At 40.3% G+C, this 26,456-nt stretch overlaps 1 protein-coding gene across 2 annotated transcripts in view; it reads left to right on the top strand.

Moving 5' to 3' along the window:
* Positions 1 to 18,521, top strand: part of TMEM67 (transmembrane protein 67) — a 35,052-nt gene extending 16,531 nt beyond the window's left edge. The window contains exons 13-28 of one of the 2 annotated variants that reach the window (XM_055705607.1): positions 57 to 180; positions 1,324 to 1,429; positions 3,407 to 3,463; positions 3,553 to 3,651; positions 4,139 to 4,237; positions 4,603 to 4,689; positions 5,424 to 5,523; positions 5,625 to 5,764; positions 8,229 to 8,369; positions 8,828 to 8,908; positions 10,085 to 10,201; positions 11,359 to 11,475; positions 11,558 to 11,662; positions 12,014 to 12,116; positions 14,667 to 14,809; positions 15,297 to 18,521. In XM_055705607.1, the coding sequence (XP_055561582.1) occupies positions 57 to 180; positions 1,324 to 1,429; positions 3,407 to 3,463; positions 3,553 to 3,651; positions 4,139 to 4,237; positions 4,603 to 4,689; positions 5,424 to 5,523; positions 5,625 to 5,764; positions 8,229 to 8,369; positions 8,828 to 8,908; positions 10,085 to 10,201; positions 11,359 to 11,475; positions 11,558 to 11,662; positions 12,014 to 12,116; positions 14,667 to 14,809; positions 15,297 to 15,377 (1,700 nt within the window). In that variant the 3' untranslated portion in view covers positions 15,378 to 18,521. The other variant, XM_055705608.1, reaches the window with a different exon arrangement.
* Positions 18,522 to 26,456: the final 7,935 nt, after the last annotated feature.

Below are 26,456 nucleotides of genomic sequence, written 5' to 3'. Positions count from 1 at the left end.
TTTTGTGTGTTGAATTAGTTTTTTGATTATTATGTGACTGTCATGTTTTTTCAAAGGCAGTAATATGAACAACTGGCTTTTGACTCGTCGATTTTTTTTGGTGGATGCACTAAGCGGAAAAGAAAATGACTTGGGAAAACTACCCAGAGTAATTCGGATTGCTAGCAAAATAACAATCAGGTGATTAATTGCATTTAATATATAGTACATGGAAAATAAAGCCAGTTTTGTGCAGTCTGCATTTTATTGTTTTTAAATAAAGTTGGTTTATTATGTTGTTTCTAACATACCCTGTGCTGCTTTTTCCATTGCATACTTGGAAAAAGCAAGAGTTTCCATAGGTCGTTCTGATGAGTGAGTGAGAAAACATGACATTGGCTTGTGGGAGTTAAAATTACTGTTACTTTCGAGGTACAATGAATGAGACTATGTATGCATAATGCAACTTAGCAGGCATTCAGCCATCTCTTAGAAGCAGGTGTCATCTAGAAAGACCTAAAAACTCCCCTGTTAATTCTTTTTTGATGTGCATGTTGCTGACTCTACAAGGATGCTATTTCATACTCCATATTATTTTTTGCAGTATTTTTACAACCTGTTGCCTATTGTGTTACACAATCCAGAGTAGGCTTGTAGTCATTTAACTGAAATTGTGCGACTACCTGTTTAGGGTCATTACTGGTGGTTAATCTCAGCTGAAATATGTTTTGGAAGAACATTTTTTTCTTCTTTATGGAACGTCTTCGTCTGAGATGATTGTCTAAAAATTGAGCTCTCCCTTTTCCTTTAGCTATTCTTCAGAACTTATTAGTTAAAAAGATTGCTGAGTAGTACTGAGTACTGATCCATACAAGTAATCAAACTGAAGTTTAATGTAATGTACTAACTCCGTTACAAGAAATACAAATTAGCTTATGTGTCTTAGGAGGACACCCTCCCACCCCCCCTTCAAAAAAGGGATAATGTCAGAAATTCAAAATACACATAGAAAACGTTATTCATTCTGTAATGTTTTGAGAAAGTTACCTTTTGGAATTGATTTAAATGTTTTTCACTAATGTGAGCAGTACGTAAAGATTGATTTAGGTATTTTCTTACAAATAAACAATCCATCCCAGCTTTTTCTTTTTATATATTTGTGTACATGCCTTTGTAAACTCCAGTTGCTTTTAAAATGTGAATTGCCATGTCATTGGGTTTGAAACTCATATTTTACTGATCAGGTTGTTCCATTGATTTAGTATTTTCTTAAAGTTTCAATGGATACTTTCCAAGCAATTAATCAATTTTTTTTCTATTAAAAATACTACTCTATTTCTGCAGTATTCGTCTGGTATCCCATACTCAGAGAGGAACTATCTACCCTCCTCTAATTACTATTGCTTACACAGATGTGCTTATCCAGAACCCTGAAACCCAGAGTGTGATGGTGAGATCTTGGTGCTATCGTATTTGATCTGCTTTGTTAATCATACTTTTAGTTCCGTTGGAATTCCAGTTGAGTGAACATTTGAGGACGTAGGAACGTGTGGCAGGGTGGAGTATAAAAATCAATAAGCAGTTTCCAGTTCTGTTCAGTTATGAAGTTGCAAGTTTTCACTAAAATTTAAAGCTTTTAAAACAAAGCAGTTAAAGGTATTTAGTTTGTATCTTGAGTCTTTAAAATTAAAGTACTTAGAATTTTACAGTTGGTTGTATAATACTGAATTAGGCTGTAGTTCAAATGAAATACGCACAAAAATAACAGGAAAAGTACTCTGTGTAATGCACTGAAAGCAGCAATTTATGTAAGAAATTGAATGTTTTTATTTAAAACAATGCATTAAGAGAAGGTTGCTATGACACAGGCATCTCAGGTCACCTGTGGTTTAAGTTAAAATATTGGTAATATTTCTAAAACATCCTTTAGTGTTTTGTCTGCTGTGTATTATTTTACAGCACACCTCTACGAATTAAAGTAAAATAATCCAAAAATCTGTAGCCAGAGGGGTTGGAGATCAGTTTGGAGGATCTTTCTCTACTGAAAGCCACTGAATTCTGCCGTAGCAGATGCAAAAGGGGCATTTCCTACTTGCCCTTTTCCCTGCCATGACAGGCAGCAGCTCAGATGTCCCATTCCTGTGCCTTGTTTGCTTGTTAGATCACACTGCCTTAAAAAGTGAAAATTGGAGTTTAATGTAGTAAAATAATCATCTGCTATTAAAAAAAATTATAATATTAACGTTTTCTGCTTATCAACCTTCAACAGTTCAGGCTTCCAGTACAGATAGGTATCTAGCTAGAAATTTCTGGTGGTGGAACCATTCCTTGCATTCCATATTAGCTGCATGAAAAGAAGGAAGAGACAAGGAATTAGAAAGATAGAAAAATTAGTCAGACACTTCTTCCCCGTCTAAATGATGTCTTTATTTAACCACAGAACAGCACTGCTTTTAGAAAATAATTCATTCCAATTGTGATGGCAGGAACAATTGCTTTCAGTTTCTCTATTTTCTGTTCTACTGTTTCTTAATCTGCATCTGATGGACTTAGGTGCTGTCAGTTTTGGGTGGTTTTGTTTGTTGTCTTTAACAAATGTTATGCAAGTAAAAAGAAACATTGAATTTCATTCCAAGTGTTGTAAACACTGAGCTTCTAGTGACTAAGCGTATTTCAGTTTAAATCCAGGTGAGGTGATAGAATGAGCTCTAGCAGGAACAAACATTTTGGGAAGCCAGGGTAGGGGGAGGAAGGGTTGGTTTTGCAGGGTTTTGTCCTTTATTTAAACTCAATTTAAAAAATACTGTTCTTTATATTTGTGTTAACTTTAGCCTTGCAGTGACAAAGAGACAAACATTTTCTCTTCCTTGTACAAATCTTTCAGACAAAAGTCAAAATAGGTCTTAGGTTAGATAGATATTTAAGCTAGAGTGAGCAGTTTTGATCCTACATGACAATTTTTATTTTATTCAAGCTGGGGAAAAAAATCAGTGTCTGAGCTTTGTAAGAACTCACTTTATGATTTTGCATATTGTTGTAATTACATTAAAGTTCCTTTTAATCAACACTGATAAAGGGGAAAGTATCGAACATTTGCTCTCTTCTTTCAGAAGGAAAAATATTATGCACATTTGAAAAGATTATAATCAGCTAGTTACAGCGAGTAACTTGCAGATAGCAGGCATCCATTCCCAGCATTACAGTTGCTAAGATCCGCACTAAGGTTAGCAGAGCTTGTGCTAGTACTAAGCCTGGCACTGTGGCACACCAGGTCAGATGTGTACGGTAGAAGAAGGTACATGTACTTGTGTAGTAGCCCTTGATGGGAATTCCTACCCACTAAAAGTGGGAAAACTACTACTATCTATAATGGTTGTAGCATTTCAGAATTACTATGCATATTCACTTTTTCTGTCTTAATATTCAGGTTTCCTTCTCAGTCAGTTATGAGATGAATCAGTCAGAGGCTCAGATTCAGACTGATGTAAGTTTTATTTCTTTTGAATTTGTCAAGATAATGATTTATTTTGTGTTTTTTAAAAATATCTGCAAATAATTTTTCATTCTCTTCAGATCACGTTGGGTGTGTTGGGTGGGCTCGCAGTATTATGGTCCCTTCTCAAGACTGCAGGCTGGAAGAGGCGTACGGGAAGCTCTATAATTGACTTGCAGGTATAAACAGCTGGCAATCTAAAAAGGGATGTGTCCTCTTTTCTTTAAGGGACCTTTGCTATCATTCCTTGTGATGTAACTATTCTGTTTCTTAAGGTAACTGAAATAATTTCTAGCCTAGCTACATAGAACTGTGACCTGAAGTTAGCTTACTTGAAGAAGTAGGCTTTTTGCATTTTGGGGGGATTCTGACGTTGTCATTTAGGAAATACTTTTGCTAAAAATAAAGGTATTTACAGAGCTGTTCTGATTGGTTAAGTGGACTTAATTTTCAGATTAATTCTTCTTTGCACAAAGACTAACAAGTAGAAGTTTCAGATACTGAATATACCATAAATACATGACCACAGTAGAAAAGTTTTGTTTGAGGCTACTTTTCAGTATATTGGGTTCCTGTAGTGTGAGCTGCATAACATTTTATATGCATGTATATATGTACTACATAATTAGTTTTACAGATCTCTACAGTGTGTTTTTATAATTGCAGACAGTTTTGAAGTTCATACTGTTTTATGCTGGAGACCTTGCCAACGTTTTCTTTATCGTCACAGTGGGCAAAGGGATTTATTGGCTTGTGTTCTTCAAAGTAAGTGTTTTTCCAAATTTGGGTGTTATGAAAACCTGTTAATATTGCATACATTTTTAAACAAAAATTCATTTTTCTTTTTTCTTTCTCCCCCACCCCCTCGCCCCTTCTGGTCAGTCTATTGAGGCAAGTTCTGTATCGTATTTGTTTTGTGTGCTTAGATTTTTGTGTTCACCTGTTTCTTTTCCTTAGGATTCGTTGTACTTGCAGTCTGCTTAATAGTCACTTAAAATATTTTACAAATTTAAAATGATCGCACATTAAATACTGATCTTTTTCTGCAAAACATTATTCACTCTTAAGCACTTAGCATATGTTGTTACATATGCCATTCATACTATTTCAATGTAATTTCTCAATTACAGGCTCAGCAGTTTGTCTCAGTCCTTTTACCACTTCCATCTCAGGAAGAAGATTTTGTTACATACATAGCATGTGCGTTTAGTTTAAAGGTAAATATTTTTTTCCTCAGGCATTAAAGACATTTCAACATATGCTTTTGTGTATTTTTAGTTGGTTTGTTTTTAAACATCTAGTACAGTTCATTTTATTAGTGTAGAGATGGAAACAATTATTGTATTCCAAAAACTAAGTAATTTTTCCGTAGAAATTTATTTTGTGGAGTGTTTATAGGGAAACAAATGTCTAAGGAGGATGATCTATGGAAAATTATTCTTTCAAGGATAAAGGTGTAAAGAAAACCATATCAAGAAAGCAAGTGCTTTCTTTTGAAGCAGAATGTAATTGCTGTCAGTTCCTGATTAAAAAGATGACAGATTAAAATAATTATGTTCAAATATACTTTTAGAATTTGGAGATTAGTATTCTGTCTTTATGGGACATACGATTATTTTATTAATTATCCGTATTATATTGGATTGGTATTCATAATACGGGTTAATATCTTATGGGAAAATACTCTAGCCCTTTTTTGGAATTTGTTACTTTGCCGTATTTTTATAACTGTGGACATCATCACATGGCTTACCATTATTCCAAGCTTTTAAATTTAAAAAAAAAACGTAACCAAACTATAAAAAGTTGGTAACAAAGTTGCATTCTCAATTACAGTCAAATATATTACTTGTTATGTTTAATGAATGACATGTGCAATGACTGTTTCCTCATCTTTGTCTATATGCTGTTGCTGTCCATCCTTGTTATATTTCTCCTTTTTCTTTCTTAGGCTCTACAGCTCTTACAATTGCTGGTTTCACAACTTAGTATAGATATTTTCTTTATTGACTGGGAAAGACCTAAGGGCAAAGTTCTTAAAGCAGTTGAAGGTAACTCAAACTGTGCTTGCTTGTATAAAAAGTTTTGGTTAAATTTGGATATTACTCCCAAGTATTAAATTTCAGGGCTTTATTGTATGTATTCTTTTTAGGTGAAGGTGTTATTAAAAGTGCTGCTGCACCTGTGAGCATATGGAGAACATATTTTATAGCAAATGAATGGAATGAAATTCAGACAATGAGGAAGATAAATCCCCTCTTTCAAGTGCTTGCAGTTCTTTTTTTTCTGGAGGTATTATTGTTATTAATTGTTTATGATTAACAGCCATAGTGTAACGTAAGGGTCTGTTTTTTAATTCTTGTATTCTCTGTGGTAATAATGGATGACCTTCAAGTTCACTTGAAAACATGTAATTTAGTAAAATAATTATTTTAATATTTTTTAAATTTATATGTATGTATGTGTAGGTCATTGCAATATTTCATTAAGGAAGACTTAAACAAAAAACAAGTACCTTAAAGATCTTTGTTAATTTGGGGGGGGGATTTTTTTAAGGGAATGACTTAATCTAAATAGCTTAATAGATCGATAAATCTCTGTACACAGTTCTTTATTTGCCTACTGGCTCCCTTCTGCCATAGTCTACAGCTTTATTTCTGGTTTCATATTTCTCTGAACTGAGCTTCCTTCCTGCTAATTTGCTATAAGTGACTTTTATAAAGCAGGAAATGAAATATGCCAGTTCTGCTCCTGTTGACATAACACAAGGCAGTATGCCTTCAGTTACAGCTTAAGGGTATGTGAGAAATTACACTTTAGGTTTTAAAAAACATTTTGGTTTGTTTCTTATGTAGTTTGGTAAGTACTTCTAGTCTGGGAAGTATTCTTAAATTGTGTAGCGTATAATTGTTTCTGTGACATTCTTTTACATATTTTTAATACTCTTATTAATTTTTATATTTATGTTTTTAAGTTTCCTACTTTTCTTTTAAATTAAAGACAGTTAAAAACCCCAGGCTCCTCATTCACTACATCAGTATTTCTGCTGTTGGTAAATATGGACCAGGACTAACTTAGGTGCCATGTTACAAGGACAGAATGGGGGAAAAGAGAGCACGTATTCCCAAAACTAACTAATCTCCTCAGGTTACTCTTCATAGGCTCCTGATATTACTAGAAGGGAGAAACTGCTCTTAGTAGAGAGTGATTAACATCTTGCTCTACAACTTCTGCTGTCAGTTTCCCTCTGGAGAAGCCCTTTCTTGCCCCTGATAGTGGAGAAAGTCATGAAAGACACCTAAATAGGCTAAAACTGGTGTTTGTGAAAACCTTGGATAATCTTTGTAACTTTCATTGTCATGCTGGTGTTTGAAATGCAGTTTCCCTGGAAGGGAATGCACGCAGATATGGCATTCAGCAGCTCGCTACAAGGGGGAACTTCTGCATGACTCAAAACCTGTGTCTTGGGTTAGCAATTTTGATAAAGTGACTGTTCAGTTCGCATTAGTCATGGTGACAGGCTGCAGAGTAGTAGAAAACGAGCCAGGAAAAGTAATAGCTGGAGGAAGCTGGAAAGCAGAGAAGTCTCCCTCCCCTCAGGCCTCACGTCTGGCACGGAAGCAGCCGCTGGCCGGCACTGGCCGTCATGGCAGTGTTGTTTACCTGGCTGGTGCAGATAGCGCTCTGGCAGCAAAACGGAGCTTTTCAATACTGTACGGGATCTGGCTGGGATGGAACTAATTTTCTTCATAGCGGTCCATAGGGTGCTGTGTTTTGGATTTGTGGCTAAAAAGGGGCTGTTAACATGGCAGTGTTTTGGCTGTTACCGAGCAGTGCTTGCACAGCATCAAGGCCCCCAGTGAGTAGGCTGGGGCTGCACAAGAAGCTGGGAAGTGAACACAAGCAGAAGAGCTGACCAAAGGGGTGTTCCATACCATATACCATCATGCTCAGCAATAAAAATGCAGGGGAGGGAATTTTCTGGGGACTGGCTGGGCAGCAGTCTGCTTGTGGGAGGGAGGTAGTGATTGCCTTTGCTTCACTTGTGGAGGCTTTTTCCACCACCTTCTTCCCTTTTCTTTGCTTTATTAAACTGTCTTTATCTTGACCCACAAGTTGTCTTGCTTTTATTTTTCCTGTGGTGGAGGTCAACCCACCACAAATGTTTCTGGTGCAGCTTCAGTTCTGAATGATTTCCGCACAATTTTCACCTCTTAAGTGTTTCAAGACATACTGTTTCTCTCATCTTTTTTTTATTTGGAAACTTTTTCTAGATTGCTTATTTAAATTAGATTGGGCCATAAAGACAGTGGAGGGAAATGTATTTCTGCGCAATAAAACAAAAAAAAATAATTTTCTTACACTGCAAAACAGATATTTTTTTTTTATCACTGGAATATATTTATTGGACCAAAAAGCTGGTAATTGGCAGAAATAATGCCATTATGCAGACTAACTGTAGTGACTTTTGGAGTTTTTCAGTAAAAATCAATGTTGACTTTTCATGAGATTTGTCTACATACGGTTTTGAATTTATGTATCAACACATATAGGTACAGTTTATGTTTTTAATTCTGTTTCTGAGCGGTAACACTGGATCACACAATTGGACTTAATTATAGTGAACATGCTACTATTCCCACGCCCATTTTTCCTAATTTTTTCTTCTTACCTCCTGTTATGATGGAAAAAACATGGACATCGTGAATATTATTCATTGCCTCATGTTGTTCTATTGACTTTCTAATCTCTTCAGGTGGTGGGATTTTCAAACCTCGCTTTAATGGATTCTTCTTCCAGCCTTACGAGAAGCAGTGAGAGTTACATAGCTCCTTGGAGCCGCATTTTAAGATTTGGTGTGTCTGCTGCACTCTGGCTAGCCATTGCCTTCTTACAGGTATGTGAAACACATGACATACTGAATTACCATTTTCAGGCTGGATCATGGAAGCTAGAATGTATCACTAGGCCATCTATACCACATATCATGGCATTGGGTATAGTCTTAGCTGTTCTGCTGGATCTAGACTTTCAGCTGCTTTAGAACTCAAAACGTGTCTTCTGAGCTGTGAGACATCTTATTTTGTAGTCAGAATTTTAATTCTCTCAAAGATGTGAGTTTATGCAACTACTTTGTTTTGTTTTAAACAACTTTGAAGCATCTCCAAGTTCAAAATGAAAAGCAGGTTATCGCTACAACTTGGAGGAAAGATGTCAGTCCCATTTCATAGAGTCCAATGTAATAGTGGCCACTACAGAAGTCTGTAATTTGTGGGTGTTACACTGTGAAATTAATTGCTTAATAAAATGAAATCTGATGAACTAATAAAAAAAAATCTGGTTGATTTATTTCAGATTATGGTCTTTTCTGTGTTTTATGAAAGATTTGTTGAAGATAAGATAAGCCAATTTGTTGATTTGTGTTGCATGAGCAATGTAAGTATTTCTTTGTCTCATCTGTACAGTGGCATCTTTAATAGAATAATACGTAAGATGGTTTTTAGATTATTAGGTAATAATTTTTCATGTAATTTAATTTAATTTAATTAAAAACAGATTACTGGCTAACAGCTAAGGCCAATGTTTCTTTCAGCTCACTTTATTGGTGCAATCTACAAGAAGATTTCGGTTAAGCTTTAATGGGAAAAAGATTCTGGAACCATAGGTGTCAATATGTTCTTCTAGACGTATGATTTTTAGGTTGTTTTGTGAAGTTACATTGGTTACATATGCTCATACAGAATTAAAAAGTAACAAATCATGACAGAAATTCGTTGTGGAACCATTTGCTGCTGTTCTGTCTGCTGCACTGTAGTACTTTTGTCTTAGAGACACAGCTATCTTCGTTTTATTTAATGTTTTTATGTTCAGTTTCTGCTCCTACCTTGTGGTTGTCCCTCAACTGCTGAACTTTGTGGTTGTCCCTCTTGGACAGTTACCACCTTTTCCATGCATTTTCACTTACTTATATCTGAATTACTTCCCTTTCTCCAGTTTAAATGTGGGTCTTCAAACTTTGTACTTCAGGAATTCCTTTTTAACCAGAGTGCGATCAGAACTGGTTGGATTAGCTCATTTGTCCAGAACTTTTTTTTAAAAAATACAGAGATCAACCCCTTTTATCAGCCTTTCCAGCCTTCGTTGTTCCTCTTCCCGTGAAAGACCCATGTAGTGCATGGGTTATAGAGAGAGTTAATTTGGGGGTTTATGTGATATATAAGCATTGTATGATACTGAATGAAATTCTATTAAATACAGTCTCCTAGGAACCCAGCTGGAATCATGCATATGTATTATATATCACAGAAATAACTTTTGAATCAAAATAAAAGCTAATAACTTTGCTTTAATTTTTTGGCTCTGTGGAATTAAGTAGTGATCCTTGCCATCGATAAACTAAACAAAGCTGGTATATGTTTCTAGTTAAACATAGATAAAAACTAATCAGTAAAAGAGTTATTAAATATTTTTCTGCCATGTTTATTTTTGGACCTGCCTACTTTGTATTTGTGGAAGGGCTGGTCTTGCCAATCTCCACTGTGAATTCAAAAGTTCAAAAATAAAATTATAATGTTTTGTTAAAGTATCCTTCTCTTCCTCCATCTCTTTTAGATTTCAGTGTTTCTCTTGTCACACAGCTGCTTTGGTTATTACATCCATGGTCGCTCTGTGCATGGACATGCAGATACAAATATGGAAGAAATTAATATGAACCTAAAGAGGGAAGCTGTAAGTGAAAGTATTAAAGTTTATACCTGCTCTGATTATTTATTTTATTAAAAAATCCCACACCTTTGCATTATGGATCTGCACTTGTACATTACATTGCACAAAATTATGGTACTTAAAAGATACCAGCTGTTGGTGTGTAAATATATGACAGTATTTCTTTTAACTAATTCTTCATCTTTCTTCTTCTTTCCTGTCTTCTCTGTTATGTCTTCAGATTTCATAGGTATAAAATTCCTGGTTTTCTAAAAAGTTTTTTCATGTATTTAAGAACCTTCTTTTTGATATTGAAGCTTTTCATGAGCTCATGGCCACGTTCAAAAAGGTGCACATCAAAAAGCTTTCACAAAGAGACAGATCTGAAAAACTTCTAATAAACATCTACTCTTCCAATAAATTGCTTTATTCTATCTCTTCTCCTGTAATGATATAACCTATTCTTTTCAGAAATTAATTTGAATAAGTATTTTTTCTAGTTTGTCATATGTTGTATCTTTGCTGCAAGATCAGGCAAAAGTAAAATGTCTAATATAAGACTGCAGCACATTGCACTAAACTTCATGACAGCTTGTGTCTTTGTAGGAACAAGTAGGAAGAAAGTACCTTAAACAAAGGATATTGTTATCTCAATGATAAGTGTACAGAAAAACCCATAACCATGTGAAAATTAAATCTCAAACACTGAGATGTAGAGGAGTCTTTTGAATCATATTTTTTATTTTGAATAATACTATCTGTTGATGTAATTTATTGCTAATTGCTTATTTTAATGCAATTTTGGGAAAAGCAGGTTTTTTCCCTATGAGGATGTCGAATTTTCTGTTTTCTTGGGAGTTTTGAGATGTAATAAATGTGACCTTAAAACATATGGAAAAAGTCAGGAATCCAAAGCACAAAAATAAATTATAAACATTAAAGAAAGGGCTTCAGAGTGAATGTCAAAAGGTGTATTAGAAGGTAATGAACTGAACACGGCTGAAAAGAGCAGTAAGACTTTGTGACAGCGGGGGTCAGGATTTCATGTCCTAAGAAAATCTTGCTATGCTAGAACCCAGAGTGCAGTGGATTCAAATATTCAGAGATACTAAGTGTAGATGAAAGAGAGGATCTATGAATGACATTAATAATTTTAATTTACAATTGTTTTGATTATATAGGAAAATCTATGTAGTCAGAGAGGTTTGATACCAAACACAGATTGCCAGACATTTCAGATTTCCATTTCAAGAAAAATGCGACTGCACTATGACAGGATTCATGAAACCCTGATAAAAGTAAGTGAGATATTTGTGTTCTGATAATGGTACTTAAAATATGTAATTTTCCTACTGAAGTTGTGGTCATATTGTATTTCAGAAACGTGGTCCTGCAAGGCTTTTGGACTCATCTGCAAATACTTTTGAACAAAGCACAAGGGCATACAATGCCATGAACAAATTTCTCAGTTCTTTTATTGATCACGTATGTATACTGACATGACTATATTAAGGAAAATATAATTTTTGTAACTAGAGAACAGAAATTGTAAATCTGAAAGACTGTAATTTCTCATTAGGCATATGTCCTTAAAAACTTGTTAAAGACTGTATGGCAACTGGAACAGTGCTTCATTTTAAAAAAAACATAGGAGTACTGTCCAACAGTGTATCCTATTAAAAATGACAAATCCTTTATTATGTACTTATTTTTGTCTTGGAATAGACCAATGCTTTTTTTCATTCATAAAGGTTAAGTAGCTGTACTTTACTTTGTAACAAGTACTTTTTCTTTGAAATCATAAAACAGGAAGTATTGTTTTTCCTTTTCTTATAGGTTCATAAAGAAATGGATTATATTGTTAAAGATAAGTTGCTGCTTGAACGGGTTCTTGGCATGGAGTTCATGGAACCAATAGAGAAAAGCATTTTTTACAATGGTAAAAAAGATCTGTGACTCGGTATTTGTACTGTGATAAGTATGTAGGTTTCTGTGTAGATTTCTTTCCAGGATGTACAATCTAAACTGGACTTTACAGCAGGAGGGGTCATTAAATGACCGCTTGTGAGGGAGGTACTTAAGAGAAGTTCTTCAGGTTACAGAAATCCTATTTGTAATTTGTCACTTGACTGCAGTGTTTTTTCTTTTAGGCAACTGAAAGGATACTGTGTAGAGATGTGCATGAGTTTACAAAGTACTCCTTTGCTCCAATATCCACTTTGTAAATGGAAGGAAGACCCACAATATTTAAATAGTGCCATGCTGTTTATTTTTTTTAATACAGAACCAAATTTCTTACGAAACAACTAGAAGTACAGAAAGACAATTTCTTTAAAGAGGATATTGATCACAATGAGGATGTTTTAGTGGAATACTTGATGTTAATACACCAGTCATCTATGAAGACTCCACTAAGTCATTTGTTTTCTTGAATTTTTTATTTTGAACTTTTTAAGTGTTGCCAATACCTACAGCAAAAATGAGTATTCCAGCAGAAACAGGCGTGACACCAGTTCTGATTCTGGTCCCTGGAACTATGCAAAATCAGTCAGACTTGGGTTCTCCAGTGCATCATACTGAATCCCAAGCCCATGCTAAACCTAGCCATAGATATTTCCAAGTGACCAGTACACGTACATGTGTTAAAAATAGATTTAGTGAAAGTTCTTGACTACATTTCAACTGTCAACCTAAGTTCCTAAATCAGAATCCCAGGAAGATTGGTGCTGTGGAACACTAAGGCTCTAAAAACCTTAACCTATTCAGAATTACTGCCAGGTGACCAATATCTGCACCACTGGGCTCCTCATCCGGTGTTAGGTCCTCTACTTTCTCGATTTCCAAGGTTCTGAAACCCTGAGTCCTGGTCTCCTCCTGTTAACAGGTACAGTCTGGGGACCAGTATCCACACTGCAATGAAATACGAGCTGTGAACTTACCAGTCTGCTTTGTCAGTCCCTGAGCTGTACAGAATCCATCAAAAATTATCTTTGAAAACCTTACTTCAGATCCTGATTCTACCCCTAGCCATAAACATGGCCATCACCTACATGAAAACTAAACATTTACTAGCAATCCAAGATGCTGCAAGCCCCGATTTTCTTTCCTCAAGTACTTGGCTCTCCAGCCTCACTGTTCAGAAACTCTAAACCTTATCAGAACTGTAATGCAATCTATAGATATTAGCAGATGACCATTACACATCCTAAATATGTCATTATTCTTATAGAATAGCAATCCACAGATGACATCACCGAGCTGTGCAGAACCCTTCCTGTTCTATGACACCAGGACTGCAAAAGCTGAAGCCTGATTTGAGTCTCAAACCTTACTTACGTAATCAGGAATGCAGCACGTGCTTTCCAGCTAGCCAAGGTTGTAGTCTGATATTTTTGCTCAGTCCAAATGTCTGAGCCACACCTAATTCCTTAAATGCTTGGGCTCTCCTCCTGTCATGGCAAAGCACTAGCTTTAGTCATAAATGTTGCCAGATAGCCAGTACCTGCTTTAAAACTGTAACTAGGACTTTCTTAAGCCTCAGTCGGTGATTCCACACTTTGTGATATCAGTCATTCCAAAACCCTATTCTAAACCCTGGGTCTGCTCAGCCATAAATATTGTCAGGTATGCGATGTCTGAGTTAGAATTAAGTGTATAAGCATGATGTGATGTCTCCAGATTGTGCAGTATTCAACAATGGTCTGGGCTTTTGACTGCCACTGTTCCAAAGTTCGTAATCATAAGCATTGCTATAAATATATTGTTTGATGGTTTAGACTGCCATAATTCCCAAAAGTTTAGATTAGGACGTATACAATTTGTAATGAAAATAGGCTGTTTCAAATAAAACTTGCATTAGACATTTTTCTGGAAAAGTAGAAAAGAGACAAGAATCTTATTTTCTGTAATTAAGTGTTCTTTTCTCTTTAGAAAGTGGTGCTTTTTGATAAAATAAGGGGATAAGTGGTCTAGACTATTTTGACTATGAAGAAGATATTTTCAGCTTAAAAGACCCATTTTCTGGGAAACTGTTAACCAGCGTACAAAGATAATGATGAGCTGTGAAGCTCCTCCTAAGTAAGGCTTTAAAGCATATGGGTTTTATTGTTCTGTTGAGTTTGGGCCAGAGTTAACGCTTGAAAAAATTCAGTGACAAGGAAGCTATATCTGCTTATTGTTCAAAGCAGCCTTTTTTAAACAAACTGATTGAGATTTCAGAAATGAATGCATTTCAGAATGAGTGCATGTGGTACGTGGGCTTTTTCAATTGTGTTCTCTCAGTATTAAGCCATTTTATAAATGAAAAGGTTTTTTTTTTCACTTTTATCACAAATCACAAAAAAAATTATTTTGCTTAAATAGAATGCCGTAACTAGATCCTGCTCTGACTTTCCTTTTTCTTACCAGTTTTCTCAGCTGGACTGATGAACTCTACAAACTTGCACTTCACAGAAACAATTATTTTTCAAAAATTATTTTCTTTCTGTAGATGAAGGACAGTCTTTCAGTGATGTTCTCTATTATGGCAATGAGACAACACTGCTCATCTTTGATATCCTGTTTTTCTCTGTTGTGGATCTGGCTTCCCAGAGTTTTGTTTTAGCAGCTATTCTAACATATTTGCAACAAGAGGTAAATTTCAATTTAAGGACAAAGTAATATTTTGAAAATATGGGTTAGTATGGAAGTTTATATAGATAACTAGATATTTAAAGCAGTAAGTTAGCTGTATGTGGTGACAGAAGATTATACTGAGCTTATAGAATAAGTTTTTTGCCTTTTTTTGTCAAATAGGTTTGTGAGGCATAAATGTTATTCACACATCTGTCATGAATAAAGAAGCTACAAATAACTTTCAAAAGAAAACACAAATATCTGTTACAGTTAATCACACATAATTACGTCATATTTCAGGGTGGAAAAATATTGGAAAATGTTTCAAAAATGCTAAAGGGAGTTAAGCCCCTAAGTCACTCATTTATGATTTTAAGATAAAATTAATTTTAAATATAATATGATTTTAAAGATATTATGAAAATATAATATTTTATGTTAGGTACTGAAACATACTAGTTTAAGTATTTCTTCATTAAAACATTTTTTTCTGAAATGTTCTTAGATATTTAGGTTTATTCGTAATACACTTGGGCAGAAGAATTTGGCATCCAAAACCTTGGTGGATGAAAGATTTCTCATTTAATTAAGAAGATGAAAAGCTTCGTTGAGAAGTTAAATGTGGAAATTATGTCCATAATCAAAGCACCTCTGACCCACAGATTAATTCTTGTGCACTTTTCAATAATAATAATGTAATGGTTTTGAAATTCGTCATTTTTATATTGTATGCTGTTAAGCTTTATTATTGTGTATTTAGAAACATTTTTTTAATTTGTGAACACTAAGCCATAGGCCTTTAAAAGGAAAGGTACACAAAAATAAAACAGAAGTAAACTTACTGTTGTTATTATTAGAATAAGATAAAAATTATTTAATGGCTTTTGATAAGATAGGAACTGCTCACTTTGAGGCGATTCTGGTTGGCAGGAGAGGTTGTCACCTCAAGTTCTCTTGAAAATCCTTTACATTTTTTTCTTTTTAATTTATTTTGAAGTTTAATGTTTAGCAAACATCTTTCCGGTTTTATTCAGCACAGGATTTGGTCTGAATTAAGTTAATATTTCAAGAGGACTTTTTAGAGATTACTTATTTACAGTGATTCCAACTTGAAATTTTAACTTTTCTTTATTGTGTCATAATGTTGTATGCTTTTGTCTCTTCTCTTGGAGTTTATCATTGTTTTTCTTGGGTGTGGACTACACATGACAAAGTTTCCTTGCGCTTGAGATACAGTAGCGTTACAGCAATGCAGAAAAATGGGCTAGTTATGATAGAGCAGAGGAGGTGGTTGTAGGTATTTAGGGATTGTTCCTGATCTTCTGTCATCTGATGCGAGGTGCCCAGGGAAACAACAGGAATTCTTCTGTGCTGTTTCCACACAAGTGAAATAGAAGCCATTGTTCTTATCTTTTCAGAAGTGTCTTCACAGGTGCCTATATATGCTCATGTACCTCTGTCTCTCTTAATTTTCTGGCTTTATTATCTTTAGATATAACACAGAGACCATAATAATTTTGCCATCATCCTATTTCTGGAATTTAGACAAGTTAATAGTTATACAAGTGCCATTTATTAAGTATTAAGGGAGATTATGAATGGCCTTCAAAACACCTTATAGTGAGGTGTTTACCTCCCGTTTGTATCTCAGAAAAGTCTCCCTACCTTTTTAAAATCATGTTTTTCAGTAAATGGTCAAACATGAATAGTGTTTGCTAGTTTTATAGCTGTTGTCTTTAGATGATTCAACAAGGGACTTTCACCAGCAAAAACACCATAAAAATGTAAGTCATGCTTAGCAAGCTTGTTCTGAAACAGAGACTGAGGACGTAACTAGTTGGACCTAGCAGATACGCAGTGCAGACATGCTTATCTGCGCTGAAGAAGCTTTTTGTTTCAGGTGTTTCTTGGCTGCATAAAGAGGAACATGTTCTCATACCGTACCATGGTATTAAACTTACAGTAACACGGACATAAATCTCAGGGTCACTATTGCTGTAATGCATTTGCTTTTGGTGTTGCAAAACCTGTGTGGCTTGCTAGTCCAATGTAGTTGCTATTAAGTGACAGAACGTGTCTGCCAGTAAGGCTGTGAGAAGGTAGATAACTGAAGAGTTGATTTTCAGTGGGACATCCATGTATTAATAATCGGTTTAACATGGGCATTTCAGTGTCATGCTTTCCTTACTTCTGTCTGCTTATGTGCACAGTTCTTAGTTTGTTGGTACACACTATGCCTCAAAAAAGGTGTGAACACAAAACTTCCAACAGAGTGAAACGTCCACTATAAATAAAATCAATGTTGTTGCCTTTATAGTAAATGTAGTAATTAGAGTGTCCATTAGGTTCTGGATCTGTTAAAACAACCAAAAATCGTATTTCCACAGAGTACCAACTGTATGACTTCACTAGCTGCGAGGATTCTGTCATGTTTCTTGTCAGTAATCTGCTGAGTGCCACAACTGTAAACTAAGCTAAGGAGCCATCTGAAAAATGGTCTGCAGTAGGACATTTGCAAGGCAGTGTTAGGCTTACATGGTGCCCGTGTTATTTCTTTGGTTGATATCTTTGCATAGCTTAACTAAACTTAACTAAACTTTCCAGATCTCACAAGTTCTCTGCAATGTCAGTGTACACAAGGTAATACAGTCTTTCTCATGTGACCATATTTATGTAAGGTGACTGATACGACTAAAGGGGTATAGAAAGTTGCTGTGGTCCGTAAGTGAGCAAGTATGACCCTAACGGCTCACCCTAATACAGGACTTTTCTTATTGTCGCTTTCCAGCAGTAGTACTGTGCGTCATTCTCAATAACAAGAGGGACAATCTTCTTCTCAGCGTGAATTCTGATGATGTGTTGTTCATATCATGAAGCTATTGTAGGGAATGGAACCACACTTCAAACACCCCTCCTCCAGAACAGTCTGATTTATGACCCAACTTCACTCAGAATAACTAAAATGTAGTAACCGGACCCAGGTAAACCAGGGAATATCTGCAAGCAAAATGAAGGTGCGGTTGTGCCATCTTTAGACACAGACGTGTAGTTTTAATTAGACCAGTACCAGCAGAAATGGAGATGTTTCAGCATGTGGGCTCGTTCTGTACCCTGTTCTCAATGCTTTTGCTAACCAGGTACACCTTTCCGTGCAAGAGTCACGCTTTGAGTCTGCTTTAGATGTGCCTTTAATTACCTGCTGCTCAGAAGGGCATGTGAAAGCTCTAATGACCTTGCAATTTGCAAGAACTACTGCTAAGGGCAACTCTCATTACAGATAAATGGTAAATTAATCTAAAAATGTCCTGTCAAAACAGTTCAGTCACTTGGGCCCCTCTTTCTCCTCGGTGCACACACTACTCTGTTGTGGTTTATTTTTCCAGGTCATTTACCTAAAAATGTTAATACAGCTAATGTAGGCACTCTACATGATTTAGGAAATAATTATGAGAGTCAAAAGCTCCAGGAATTCATAGAAGCTTTTCTTCATTCTTGCTGTCCATTGAACGCTTGAACTGGGTTGACTGCACTTGGTTCTCCTGTTGCTTGATATTGTTCAAGATAATACTTCTTGTGATAAAACTTAATGTTTTTCCTTTTTTAAAATTAATATGCAGCTACAATGTGTTGTTCATACGAGTGTCTTTCAAGTTTCTAAATGTTCTATTTAATTACATGGTATTTCAAACTCTTGTATCTGTCCCTCTGGGCAATAAACAATTTTCAAGGATTGGAGGTTTTTTGCACTTGTTAAATCAGTTCGCCCAAGCCTGCAACACCCTTTTCTGTCCATGAACATGAGGGGTTTCAGAGTAACCTCTGGAACCTCAGGAGGCTGGATCTGGCTTTGCAGTCCAGAGCAGCTCTGTCAGGACAAGTATAAGGAAATGATTTTGCAGTCAGTGTGGCGATGGAGGGTATGGTTTTGGATAGCCACAACTAATGGAATGAGATGGCTGCTTTTTGCCAAGTGTCTTAGGGGTCAGATACCAAAACAGTTAATTCCACAAATAATTAGAACTTGTATATACAGGCAAGCTGCAGTAATTTCAAGAATACTTCTTAAATTCACAATTTCATTTACTAGTGAGGACTTTGTATTTTACTACAGCGTGCATCTTAATGGTAGGGGCAGAGGTGTGATTGAGGTAAATCGTACCAGAGGTGAGAAGCACAAGTGGCACAGTGCTCAAAATTTCACCCTGCCCATCCGATTGCTGCAGCGTGGGCAGCATGGCAATGCCATCCAAGCCAAGTTCACAGGGGTTTCTGGTTTTTTCAGTCTGAAAGGCAGCGTATGAGCAGTAGGTGGCATGGGGAGGGTGACATTGCGATACACTCCTACGAAAATCACAAGTGGGGCGGTAGAAGGAGATAACTATCAAACCTCTCAAAACCAGTCTCCCTCAACACCTACTCTCCCTCGTGTCTCTTCTCTAGCCAGGATCATGCCCTTTTCTTCTACACCTTTTCAGCATTTAAAAGCACTAATCCCCTGTGCCTCAAGCGGTGCCTGCCACAGCCTCCTGCTACGCCCCACCACCTCCAGCTGGCGTGTGCAGATCCTGTCCCTGCCCCACCACCTCCAGCTGGCGTGTGCAGATCCTGTCCCTGCCCTCCCACCGGTGGGTCTGGCAGCAGGGCTCCGTGCTGGGGCAGCCGCTGCCTGTCCCTGCTTCCCCAGGCAAACGGGGGAAAGCCAGAGCTGAGGGGAGGTGGCCTTTGCAGGAGAACGCTGCCAAGCTGGGTGGCGATGAATTGGGTGCCAAGGTGTGCCTCAGGGTAGCAGCGCAGGTTCTTTGGCAAGAATGAAAAGCCAAACACAGAAGTCAGTTTAAAAGCATGAAGTTCCAACTTGCGCGTATGTCTACAAGGAAGGAGGAGTGAAACCAAGACGGCTCCAAACAAACTGCTCTTTGAGCACTGGCTTCCTCCAGCTTTGCCTCCTTTATAGTCTACATACCGTCTCCACCCCAGCACTCCCAGCTTCCTCATATGACTTAGCACACCACAGCAGACCGATGACACCTGCTACAGGTGGCCGGGAAAAGCCACCATCCTCACTGGCCCACCACGGGCTGCCAATAAGAGCAGGACCACGGATGTCACCCTGCGGGCAGGATGGCTGAGCTGCTGCCAGCCTCTTCGGGCAGGAGTGCGCACGTGGTTCTGCCCTCCGGTGCCCACAGGAAGGACCTGGATCCACAGATTGGGCTGGGGATCATGGAGCCTGGGGGATGTTCACCGGGAAACCCCATGGGAGATGCATTTGCCTCTCTGCAAGACAAACATCTTCCATCCTGTTAGAGCTTCGGTAAGCCTGGATGGTTCAGAGCCCTGACCACCTATATCCCTCTGATCCAGACTGCTTTACCAACCTACTTACCAGTGCTTCTCAAGACTTGTCACCCCCTTAGTTTTCCCAGGTGACCTGTGTCACAGCAGGAGTAGCTGTAAGCCTGGCAACTGGGGAGAGGTGAGGCAGCCCTTGGGGTTAATTAGGAAATACTCAGTGTGCAAAGCTCAGCCGCGGGATAGCTCTGCAGAGACAAGGCAGCACCACATCACCAGACTAAGAATTTCCCTTTGAATTTCAGAGCTGTTCTTCTATTAATCTGTGAAAGCTGAGCCCACACTAGACAACCTCCTCACAACCTGTATTGCTCATGGTATCAAAAGCAGAGGCTATTGTCTAACCAGAGAGAAGGAAATGTACTTGTCATAGCACTAAAGCAATTACGCCTAGAAAACATGCAACAACTAAGGGACAGATCTATATTGTTTGTTTCTGTGGTTGGGTTTGGTTTTGTTGTGGGTTTGTTGTTTTGTTTTTTTTTTTTTTTTTAATAAGTGCCTGCTATTACAGCAGTTACTGAATTTCCATTTTACAGCTCGGTGCCAGGGTGGCAGAAAGGCTTATGCAGCACAGGAGAAACTGGAATGACAAAACCCCCTGGTCTCCATGACCTTTTCACCCTGGTTTACAACTGTGGGAAAACAATCCCCTTTAAATCATGCAAAAAAAAAAAAAAAAAGACGTGTCTCCAGTTCCTCCTGCAAATGCTGAATGGAACTATTTGCTTTTGGCTTTGCCTGATCCCTGGGACAAGAAGAGTCGTGCCAACCGACCTCCTGAGCAAACAGCTCCGTATCTCCCAGAGCTGGGCTTGATCCCCCTTCCCATCCGTGCCACACTGGGGGCAGCTGAGCTGGGGCAAATGGATTTTGCTCTTCCATGTCCCACAGTTCCCCGAATCCTTTCCACATGCTGTGGAGCTGCTGGGGTGCTGCAGGGACCAGCATCTCCCTCCGCAGCCTCTCAGGGCTGGTCCCGGCACTGGCTTTGGGGCACAGCCCCAGGCTGCCACCCCACCGGCTGGGCCCTTCCCCTCACATCTTCATTTCAAGTTCACCTGGCCTGCAGAGAGCCAACCCCTGGAAATCTTGGCAAGGGGATGCGGGAGTTATGCTGCTATCTTTATGTTTAATAACAGTTGTGCTTAAAGCTCAGTACTTACTACATTATCCTAGAAGGCTGGAGCAGAGGTGGTGCCCAGAGAGGGACCTCTCAGGTGTTCATTTCTCCTAAAAGCATACGGTCAGTAGTCATTAGTTTCTGTTTGTTTCATAGTGAGACAGGGCGTACTTTTTCCTGGGAAGGGAAAGGCTGCATTTCCCATTTTCAACATTTTCTTTTTGTGTGTGTGGATATAGAGGTCTGAGCTTCACTGCTGAAAACACCAAAGTTGCTCATCTGTGCCTCCTATGTAGTAGGTCTCTCAAGCAACACTGGAAAATACTGCTGCATGGTCAGACATGCGATAGGCCATGCAGAGGGGGTTTTGTGCCAAGACCGCTGTGTGGAGGTGGGCTGTGCCATGGGGCACCCAAGCTCAGCGCAGAGCTTGCCTGAGACTCCAGGCTCCCCCCGCAGCACCCCAAACCTGCAGGGACAGGGAGACATCTCTCTGCATAGGGATGGAGACAAAGGCTGACAAATTCCTCTGTGTAGACATGATTCAGTTCCCAAGGAAAAAAAAAAAAAAAGAAAAAAGGTAATATGGCTGCCCAGTTTGCACAGGCAGCTGCAGCTCTTATTCCGAAGGCTGATCTGATGGCATGTTATTTCTCTTGGATGGCATCCTGCCTTTGCATTTGCCGAGCGCCCAGCAATATGCTGTTTGGAAGGCAAGATAATGAATTCCTTTGAAGGCTGGAGATGCTGCGATGGGTCCCAGGGATGTGTGGGCACAGTGACAGGAAAGCTGGATCTGACACCTGTGGATCAGGACCATCTGGCCTGGCAACAGAAAAGAGCAGGACCCCACAGCGATGCTGTCTGGTTTGCAGCCACAAATGTGCAGCTGCAAGACCCCCATTACACAGGTTGGTGTGAGGGAGGGTTGGCTGCTGTCAGCAGGGAAGTTTTGCTTCCTCACCCCAAATCCTGCGAGCAAACCACAATTTCCTGAACCTCTTCTGCTGTTCAGAGCTCGTACTGCTCTCCGGTGGCTTATTTCTGACAGTATGAATGAATGCAGCATGATGTTTCAATGACACACTTGGAAGTTATAATACTCATTGCCCATACTCACCAGATGTCAAACCAGAAGTGACCATGAGATAACGGAGTCTCTTTTGGTGGTGCCACCAGTGCTCCCCGCGCCTCTGACCCAGCCCTCCCGATTTCCCATCATTTGTCATCAAGGGCAACACTGCAGCCTCAGCAGCCATTAGCAGGCAAGGGCTGGGACTCTTTAAGATGCAATTAAGTAGCAGAAACATTTGAATGCATCTAGATGGAGTAACAGAAAGGAGTTGATCCCCCCTGGGGAACGGCTTTTGTTTCCTCAGGCTTTCAGCTTTCTCAGCTTCCCCTTCTTCTGCAGCACTGCTTGGTCACAGCTGCTTTAACTGGGAGAGCTTGAAATGAGTGCAGCAGGTGAAAGCAGCAGGTAGAGAATTCGGGAAGCTCACCACCCCCCAGTCATTGCCATGCCACCAGTAGTTATAAAAGCTGTACTGCAAACACCAGTGTATATTTAGAGGTGGATGTTTTCACATTCTGTGCCTGTGTATATGCTGGAGTGCAAAGCCCTAGCTGCCTTTCACACTCCTTGTCAGTCCCTCAGCTCAAGGAGGGTATCACAGGAGCCTGCAAGGACTGCGAGCCAGCTCTGCGGGTGCTGGGTAACAAACACTGCTAGAAAGCGGCTCACGGCTGGGAAGGACCCCAGCCCTAACACCGTCTGTGCAGCAGCGCTGAAATGGATCTAAATGGGCAAGAGGCTGGGGGCTTGGGTGTTGGTAAGCAGGGGGCCTGCAGGGTTTGCTGCCCAGCAGGTGCTGGTGGGACCAGGTGAGGAGAGGATCAGGTGGAGGAGCCAGACCTGGGAAGAAGCGCCTGGGGCAGCGGGGCCCAGCCCAAGGCACTGGAGCAAAGCACAGCTCAGCTCCTTCGGCTCTGTTCTGCATCGCGCAGGAAATACAGGGCGGGCCACTCCGATGTGCTCCTTCTCTGCAGCCCCTCTGCCGTGGCAAGCGCGTGCAGTAAACGCTGAACGCGCGGTGCTGCTGCGGTCCCTGGCTGGCTGCAGTCTGCCCGCCTGATGTGCGCTGAGCTAGGGCGAGAGCAAGCGACCCACAGCGATGTTGCAGGGGCACTCACCCTGCGATGACACCTCCTCACACAGCTCTGCATTCAGACCGTACCCAAGAATCACCGGATTCTCTTGTCACAGCAAATACAGCATTTCTTGAGAAAGGTGCCGGCAGTCCTAGATGTTGCTGTCTTCAAGCTTTTCTGTGTGACAAAGGCTCAGGAGACCTATGGTACGTATGTAAGTGGGACTTGCAGATCTGGTTTCTGGAAACAAGACCCACCGATACCCCTGCTGGATCCCTGGGCTTCCTCCTGGGTGGGTGACTATGTGTTTAGCTACCTGTGTGTGCCCAGCCAAGCAGCCTCACACGCTTCCCCAGGCAGGCCTGGGTCTCTGCAGTTGTCACAGCACTCTCAGATCTAGCCAGCTGCAACAAGGCTTTTACCATCCCATACCAGGTTAACTTCAATAAGTAGTTAGCACACCTTGCCCCAGCACGGCCACCAATCCCCACAAGGTTTCAACAGTTCACCTACTGTTCATGCGGTTTCTTCATCCTCTTCAGGCCAGTCCACCCTGTGTCTTGCCTCTGCTGCCCCTCCTACACCCAGGGCACTCTCTCTCCTCCCCCTGCTTCTTCCTGGTCTCTCTTCACGCAGGGCTCCCCTTCCATACCCCTTGGAGCTATTTAACTAATTAGCAGGAACCAGCCACAGCTGCACATCATCCACATCAGCCAACCCACCGCCCCTGAAGCCAGCCCACAGCTGTGTATTAACAATGTTAATTAACCTGCCTTCATTCCTCTATAATTCCTCTACATGCAGTCACCCCTAGAGTGAATGAGGGACCTTTGGTGAAACACCAAACCATTTCATAAGCAATTATAGAACCATAAACAGCTTTTGCTGGAAAGGACCTTCAAAGATCATCATGTCCATTCCCCTGCCGTGGGCGGGGACACCTTGCAGTTCAAAACTCTGTCTAACCTGACCACGAGCAAGTCTAATGATGGTGCATCCACAATTTCTCTGGGCAACCTGTACCAGTGTCTCACTCTGCCCCATGACTCTGCACCTGGTTTTTACACTTCTCTGAACAAGTTGCTCCTGCCAAGCCCCTCTTTGCTGAACAGCAATCACATTGGAGAGCATCTGCTTCAAAAGCAATTTAGGCTGAATTTTTCACTCGAGGTGAAACCAGCAGAAATTGCGTGCATGAAGTGAAAAGCTTCCCATGATGTGACAGAGAGCAAGAGAAAGCGTGTGCATGTGTAGGGTTGAGGGGAGGACTGTATCTGTGGTCCCTCCCGATAAACAGCAAAACCAGCAGGAGCTCCTGCTAAGAAACAGGGAAACTGAGCCACCTCTCCACAGGACAACTTAACAGGCCAAATCTCCTTAGTTACAAGTACTCTGAAGCAGAATTTAAGGAAATGTATTTATTGAGAGAAGATGTCATTTTAATTTAAGAACAGAAGCCAGCAGAGGGTACCTGGATCTAAACAATACAGTGCTGCCCAGCCTGCTGAGTAGGTTTCTCACTGATGAGCCTAAAACCCATCCCTGAGACATCCCAAGGACTGGTCTCTTCTACCCCAGTCCATGGCTTCAGCCCAGGTTGCCCCTGGGGACCAGAGGCAGCCCCCCAGCACATGGCCTTGTAGCCTCAGGCCAAGGCAGGTCCTCGCTCTGCATGGCCAGCTGTCGTGACAGGTTCCCAGAAGTGTCAGAAGCCCTGAGGGTGGCCAAGACCAAAGCCTGATCCCTCGAGACAAGCTGCCTGCTGTGAGAGAAAAACTCCTTTTCCCTCCCAGAGACTTCCTGGGAGCTACCCCTCCCCTGCTTCCGTGCCAGTCCCTGCTGGGAGGCACCCAGGGCCAGTAAGGGCACTGGGACTCACTGGCATGCACAAAATAAACTCTGCGGGAGCACCTCCACCATCAGCAAGGCGGGGAATAGAGAGCACCTTTCTGCAGGGCTGCTGACAGCTGTTCTGGGTATCCCCAGAGTGCACTTTCCCATCCCGAACCACCTCTGGAAACAAACCTGACGGTTCCCAGCCAGGTGGCCACACTGGTGGCTTAAAAGTTACCTCCCCCAGCCCCCAGGGGTTTGTAAGCATCAGGCCAAGGGTCAGTAGGGTCCGGTTACCCTCCTGGCCTCAAGGCATTGCATAAGAGTTTAAAGGAAGGCTGTAAGCAATCATAAAACTGCCTCAAAGCTCACATCCCTGTCCAAAGTCTGGCGATGCTGCAGCTCTCTGTCTCCTCTGTTGCTAAGGATTGATTTTAGCTAAAGGAAAGGGGAAATTGCCCTGTTTGCTTTGGCCGGTGACGCTGGTGCCTGTAAATGCTTTTCCAAAAAAAACCCAAACCCCACCAGGCACGTGGTGCAGTCCCACTTGTGGCCTGTTCCCCCTTGCTGCCTCATAGCACAGGTTCTTGCACAGTTCCTCCTGAAACATTTGATTTTTAGGGTTAATTTCTGAGCGGGGAAAGGTGTGCATGCTCCCGACGAACTCTGCTGTTAATCAAATGCAATTTTTCTCTGGGTTTACACATGTAATGAAGGTTGTTGTACTTGAGCCAAACCTGGAACAGAAATGTTTTAAACAACCTCCCTCTTGTTTGCTCAGTCCCGGAACAGTATTGACTTAAGAATATTGTCTTGCTGATGACCTGTTAGAAAAGTTTAAATTTCTTTTGTAACCTGGAGAGAAAAGGGGGCCTCTCAGTGAAGCCCCTTCCTGGCCGTGGTAGGAGTTTGTGCTGGGCTGGCCCCAGGCAGCCAGCTCTGCCCATTAATCCTGCTGGAAGGCTGCACCAGCCCGCAGCAGGCGAAGCAGGAAGGCTCTGGAAAAGCATGAAGCAACGCATCAGATAATTCCCCTTTTGCCTGTGCCTGAGCATGCAGGTTTAAATGAGATACAGCTTCCGAGAAGTGACTTTGGAAGGCTGTGCCAGGGCCAGAGCCCTGCTGAGGTTGGGCTGGCTCCTGGGTCAGAGGGCTGCACTCCTAAAATGCAGCAGAGAGCTGGTAGGGGCGATTTCACCACGGCCA

The sequence above is a fragment of the Falco cherrug genome, chromosome 3 (assembly GCF_023634085.1).
Source record: "Falco cherrug isolate bFalChe1 chromosome 3, bFalChe1.pri, whole genome shotgun sequence".
Classification (NCBI taxonomy): domain Eukaryota; kingdom Metazoa; phylum Chordata; class Aves; order Falconiformes; family Falconidae; genus Falco; species Falco cherrug.
Note: the sequence above shows the minus strand (reverse complement) of the source record. Positions and strands in the feature narration are given on the sequence as shown.